Source organism: Lampris incognitus, chromosome 19 (genome assembly GCF_029633865.1).
Source record: "Lampris incognitus isolate fLamInc1 chromosome 19, fLamInc1.hap2, whole genome shotgun sequence".
NCBI classification, from domain to species: domain Eukaryota; kingdom Metazoa; phylum Chordata; class Actinopteri; order Lampriformes; family Lampridae; genus Lampris; species Lampris incognitus.
The window spans coordinates 4,324,162-4,331,015 of NC_079229.1; the positions used below are offsets into that span (position 1 = coordinate 4,324,162).

At 47.7% G+C, this 6,854-nt stretch overlaps 1 protein-coding gene across 1 annotated transcript in view; it reads left to right on the forward strand.

Moving 5' to 3' along the window:
• The first annotated feature begins 299 nt into the window (after positions 1-299).
• The window catches only part of LOC130130108 (cerebellin-2-like), a 7,900-nt gene continuing 1,345 nt past the window's right edge, over positions 300-6,854 (forward strand). Inside the window, exons 1-2 of the mRNA XM_056299839.1 lie at positions 300-390; positions 486-520. Of these exons, the coding sequence (XP_056155814.1) occupies positions 300-390; positions 486-520 (126 nt within the window). The remainder of the gene's footprint in view (positions 391-485; positions 521-6,854) is intronic.

Sequence of the window (6,854 nt, forward strand, 5' to 3'; positions counted from 1 at the left end):
CTGTCCGCGTCCGGTTGCCATGGGGAACGTGCCGGTAGTGGAACTCCGCTTCCGCGGCTCTGCCCTTCAAAGTAAAAGCACGGAAAGCTGATAATGCGCGCGTCTCTATGCTCAAAACCCGAATTTTTTTTTTGAGCGTGCTGGTAATTCCCCCTCCGAAACTAATTAATCCGCCAGTGAGGGTGCCTTAAACGTTTGTGATCTGGTGTTTTATAGGTCATGACTAGGAGGCCCGTTGGAGCCACAACAGCTGGCATCGAGCTTGTGAACGCTGCTCTTTAACCCCTCACACGCCCCGCATGAGCCGGCGGACGCATGGCTCCTCCCCCAACCGCCGCGACGATGACGACACGCTCAGCGCCACGTGCTTTGCTGGGGAGGTGGAGCAAGGTAAAACGGAGAGGACGCAACACCGTGAGTGTATGTAAAGTGAGCATGCGTGCATAAACATACACAACCAGACCCAGCCTGGGTCCCCCCTGCAGGTCGCGGTCCTGGGCGACCCGCGTGTGAAGCTCGGGTAATACCAGTCTCCATAATAAAACGGTTTTAGTGGGTTTTAGGTTGCACAACCACCAGCATGTTGGCGAAATACCTGCTCCAGGAGAGGTACCGACCGAGGTTAGAGAGCCTCTCCTGCCCAGGAGGCAGGCTAACCACCACCCCCCTCCCCTGGTGTTTCAGAGCCTCGGGGCTTGTGGTTTTGCCAGAGCCCCTTTGGCCGCTTGTATTGCTGGCTGGCCATAGGTGTGCTGCCCGGTCCGTGCCACGTGGAGGAGGGGTTGAGCCTCTACTGACCCTATTATTATTATTATTATTATTATTATTATTATCGTCATTATTATTATTATTATTATTATTATTATCGTCATTATTGTTATTATTATCATCGTTATTATCGTCATTATTATCATTATTATCGTCATTGTTATTATTATCGTCATTATTATTATTATCATCGTTATTATCGTTATTATTATCATCATTGTTATTATTATTATCGTCATTATTGTTATTATTATTATTGTTATTATTATTATCGTTATTATTATCGTCATTGTTATTATTATTATCGTCATTATTATTGTTATTATTATCGTCATTGTTATTATTATTATCATCATTATTATTATTATTAGGGCCCTGTGATGGCCTGGCGGTCTGTCCAGGGTGTCTCCCCACCTGCCGCCCAGTGACTGCCGGGATAGACTCCAGCATCCCCGCGACCCCGAGAGCAGGATGAGCGGTTAAGACAATGGACGGATGAACTAAGGCAGGTATTAAAGGTATTGTAGTGAATTCGGGGGACAACGCATCCACAGGAAGTGCCGTGGCCGGGAAGCGAACCCGCATCGCCCGCACCGCAGGAGACATCGCTAACCGCTAGACTAGAGAATCAGACCCGCCAACCAGCGGCCAGCGGGTCTCCTTATCCATCCACGTTACAATATTTTAAACACATTCAAAGGTTGTTTCATAACCAACAATTAAAGTTTAGCTGACTCTGGTGTCCGCACGACACTCAAGTCAAGTCGATGTTATTTGTACAGCCCAATACCACAAATGACTAATTTGCCTCAAGGGGCTTTACAGCAACGCAACATTAAACAAACGCTCTTTTTTATAAGTGTGTTATTTTCCCAACTCATAGCTCAAATCTGTTTTGTAGGGTGTGAATCTTTACGCCCCTGGAGATTTGCCAAGTAATTAGCCATTAACCGTCCCCTCCTTAAATAAAGTGGCCTTTCTCCAACTTCTACATCAAGTGCTGACGTTGAGGCTTGAGCCTGGGTCGTGTGTAGCCTTCTTAATGAAGTACCTGCAGCAGCCGAACCAAACACAGCACCGCCATAATCCAGGGCTGGTCTGGTTAAAGCTGCATAGGTGCTCTTCAAAGCAACTGTATTCAAAACTGTTTCACACGCACCTTCTGTTTTGTGAGTCTGACATTCTTCTGCAAGAAGTCGGGAAGTTGTGCAGCGTCCGTGTAGTGTATCAGATCAACAATATCAGCAAACACACGCAATGCACTATGCGCTAATACAATGTAGCATGTCATCCGAACTCAAAATGACAACAGATAATATTATGTTAGGGATCTAGATGTTGATTCAACCCTTAACCTACCGACAACGCTCTCAAAAAAGGCTGAAACGTAGCAAGGCGCTGCAGAATACTGAAGCCACGACGAGATCTCGCTTATTCGCGATACCTACCGCGAGATCAACCTGTTCTTCACGAGATGACGTAAACACCGACGTCTCCTCAAGAGACAGTACTTACTGAAGTCTGTTAAAGAGACAGTACTTACTGAAGTCTGTTAAAGAGACAGTACTTACTGAAGTCTGTTAAAGAGACAGTACTTACTGAAGAGGGGACTTCTCAACTACTGACGCAACAAACACTTCGATGTTCACAAACGTTGCGTCTTTTTTTATCCAAGATCTTCAGCAGAAAATGGACAGTTAACGGGAAGGCGCCTCGTCTATCAGGTCGGATTCCTACACAGCGCACTTGGTGTGACGGCCCATCTGAGTTATCCTGTTCATTTATCGCCAACGGAATTGTGGGGTTATTGCTGCAGGACACTCGCGGTGGAATTAAGGTTTGCTGTTGATACTGGCTTCTCCTTCCTTCGGGTCGAACCCTTTAGTTGACCGCTTAGAGCAGTCGCCCGTGGTGCGGGGAACCCAGGTTCGATTCCCGGCTGCACACTGAATTCGCCACACCGGTGTCCGAAGTGGGATGGTGAGGCCGTGCGCCCAGAGGCGTGAGGGAGCTGCGGGGACGAGCTTCCCGTAGGAATGGCCCTTGGCTAACGGGTCAGGCCCATTAGTTGACTGGTTAGCGCGGTCTGCTGTGGTGCGGGCTGTCCGGGTTCGGTTCCCGGCGGCTGCCCCTGAATTCGCTACAGGGGTACTAGAAGGTTGGGCTTCTGTAAGAGGAGATTAGAAGAAATGGGGCGGACACGGTGCTGCTGGCTTCAAGCGGAAGTGTCATGAACAAGCCAACATAACATACCTGTAGCGAATTCGGGGGGGCAGCCGCGAACCGCCGCAGCCAGGACGCGAACCCGGATCCCCCGGGTTCACATACAATAAAAAACAATACAAAACAAAACAAGCAAACTACAGCATGGGGAATGGGAAATGGAGAGATAAAGTGCAGCATATGTTATTCTGGATAGTCCTTCTGCTTTGGTTAAGAGAATTCTACCTCTGAGGGTTAAGTCTCTCTGTAGCCATACGTTAAATCATTTCTATGCTTCCTGCTAGAAAAGCACCATATAAAATGCAACTTGATTGATTGATTGATTGATTTGCATTCTTAGTCACCACAATCCCCAGATAGCTGACTTGGCTCTTTACAGGGATGTTGTATATAGAAGGACTGATACACTCCTTAATGGCCAGAAGTTCACATTTTCCTGTATTTAAGGAGAGACCTGAAGCTTCAGAAAATACCTTGATGTGATTTATCACCTTGGAAACCTGCAATGCATCCTTTAGAAATAATGTAGTATCATCAGCAAGTTGACTGATGATTATCTAACGACCTGTTATAGAAATTACTTGGACATCACTCTTAAGAATGAATGTTGCGAGGAGTTGGGCAGCAAGAAGGAACAAATACGGAGAGATTGGGCAACCTTTCCTGACCCCTTTGGTGAGGTTGAAATGTGGTGAAGTCCCATGCTTGAGTCTAATAGAGCAGTTCCCGGAATTATATAGTCTTGCAGAAAAAATGTCCAAACCCAAATTTACAAAGAGATTCCATCCATCCATCCATTATCCAAACTGCTTATCCTGCTCTCAGGGTCGCGGGGATGCTGGAGCCTATCCCAGCAGTCATTGGGCGGCAGGTGGGGAGACACCCTGGACAGGCTACCAGGCCATCATATAGCGCCCCCCCACACACAAACACACATTCATACCTAGGGACAATTTGGTAATGCCAATTCACCTGACCTACATGTCTTTGGACTGTGGGAGGAAACCAGAGCACCCGGAGGAAACCCACACAGACAAGGGGAGAACATGCAAACTCCAGACGGAGGACAACCCAGGATGACCCCCAAGGTTGGACTACCCTGGGGCTCAAATTGGAGAAGGCATATGACAGAGTACCGAGAGAGGAGTTGTGGTATTGACTGAGAGCAAAAGGAGTGGCAGAAAAGTACATCAGCATAATCCAGGACATGTACAGGGACCGTAAGACCGTAGTTCAATATGCAGTGTGAACATCAAGTGAGTTTGAGATAAAGGTAGGACTGCATCAAGGATCGGTGTTGAGCCCTTTTCTTGTTTATGATACTGGTGGACAGCCTCACAGAACACCTTAAGAAAGAGCCCCCATGGAGCATGATGTTTGCTGATGACATCATGCTGGCAAACGAGGACAAAGAAAGGATGGCGAGAGACCTTGAAGATCGGAGAGAAGTGCTAGAGATTAGAGGGCTAAAGATCAGCAGAACAGACTGAGTACTGGTGTATAAATTAGCAAGTAGAAAGTCCAGGATTGACCTTAGGAGGACAAGATGTTCCAGAAGTTAATGAATTAAAGTATATGGGAACGACAATACAGACAGAAGGTGGTGGTAAGAAGGAAGTTAAGAAAAGGACATAATATGAGTGGAGTTCACGGAGAAAGGTAGCTGGAGTACTTTGTGACAAAAGAATGCCGTTGAGGGATTAAGGGCAAGGTATACAAATCAATGGTTAGGCCTGCCATGCTGTATGGTAAGGAAGCAGTGGCAACAACAGAGAAGCTAGAATCTACATTACGGGTAGCAGAGATGAACATGCTGCATTGGTTCTTGGGAGTGACTAGAAAAGACCGGAAGAGAAATGAAGAAGTGAGAGCTACGTTCAAGATCAGAGGAATGGATGAGAAGTTGAGAGAGACAAGACTGAGATGGTTTGGACATGTACAGAGAGGAGGCATAGACTATATAGGAAAAATGGTATTGACCTGGAAATATCTGGCAAAAGAAAAAGAGGAAGACCAAGGAAAAGATGGAGAGACCAGATAGAGGAGGACATGAGGAGGGTTGGACTGCGGGAGAGGGATGCTTCGGACAGAAAGCCATGGAGGGCAAAACTCCGCTGTGGCGACCCCTGAGAAACAGGGAACGAGCTGAAAGAAGATTAGCTTCTCTTTATAGCCATCCCCCAAACGACCAAACCACCCCATCGTTACTACAATCAGAAAATCCTGCAGCTGCAGATGTGTATTGGTGACAGCTTTGCTTTTTAGCGACTGGCATCAGCTCCAGGGTGCGTTTATGGCAAAGGTTGAAGAAAAAAACAACAGCAATGCAGCATTTAACTACGCTACAACTGTTAGCTACTGTCCCACTTCCACTTTGTGTTTTTGCGACATGTTTGCAGGCTGTAACAGAATGTGATTTTGTCCATAATTTACACCTGGGTGTCGGCGGAAGTGGGCGTGTATGGAGAAGTGGGCGTGTATGGGGAAGTGGGCGTGTAAGGAGAAGTGGGCGTGTATTGAGAAGTGGGCGTGTATGGGGAAGTGGGCGTGTAAGGAGAAGTAGGCGTGTATGGAGAAGTGGGCGTGTAAGGAAAAGTGTGCGTGTATGGGGAAGTGGGCGTGTATGGGGAAGTGGGCGTGTAAGGAGAAGTGGGCGTGTTTAGAGAAGTGGGCGTGTAAAGAAAAGTGGGCGTGTATGAAGAAGTGGGCGTGTATGGAGAAATGGGCGTGTATGGAGAAGTGGGCGTGTATGGAGAAGTGGGCGTGTCTTAATGTTGTTTCCATCGGCTTACAGAGAACAGTACCAGAAGTGGAATCAAAGCTTTGTGCTTTGTGTCGAACACCATTTAGGCCTAACGAATCAATCTGAAGCGCAATCTGCCTGAACAGCATGGCGGTGATGAGTAGGCTGTGGTAAATTAATCTTTGACGCCTTCAGCGTGATTTACATGTAATGAGCGGTCTGGTGGTAAATAAAGAGGTCGGTATCTTCTGTCAGTGACCATCACTAGCTAACCACTGGTATGGGCAGTATTTTCAGAACACGTCAAATTGAAGAGTTTGCACACCGTGGTTCGGCTCCAGGTCACAGAGCAGTACATGTATATCCACTGAATAACAAACCAGCCCAAGCACACCGGTACGCCTATTGATATTTACTACACCAGAATCCAGCATTCGGGTCATGACGGGCCTTCCTCGGGGTGTACTGACCTGCGGAAGTGATTGTTTTGTAAACCTGGAACTTCAATCAGTTTTGTGTTACAACCTTCAAATGTGGCAAGGCTTTACTCAGAACACAGCAAAACTCCTCACTCATTCACAAAGAGAGAGAGGGAGAGAGAGAGAGAAAGAGAGAGAGAGAGAGAGAGAGAAGAGAGAGAGAGAGAGAGAGAGAGAGAGAGAGAGAGAGGAGAGGGAGAGGGAGAGGGAGAGGGAGGAGAGAGAGGGAGAGGAGAGGAGAGAGAGAGGCGAGGAGAGAGAGAGAGAGAGAGAGGGGGGGAGAGAGAGAGAGAGAGAGAGAGAGGAGAGAGAGAGAGAGAGAGAGAGAGAGAGAGAGAGAGAGAGAGAGTGAGAGAGAGAGAGAGAGAAGAGAGGAGAGAGAGAAGGAGAGAGGAGAGAGAGAGAGAGAGAGAGAGAGAGAGAGGAGAGCGAGAGAGAGGAGAGAGAGAGAGAGAGAGAGGAGAGGAGAGAGAGAGAGAGAGAGAGAGAGAGGGGGAGAGGGGGGAGAGAGAGAGAGAGAGAGAGAGAGAGAGAGAGAGAGAGAGAGAGGAGAGAGAGAGGAGAGGGGGGGGAGAAGAGAGAGGAGAGAGGGTAGAGAGGGAGAGAGAGAGAGAGAGAGAGAGAGAGAGGTGAGAGGGAGA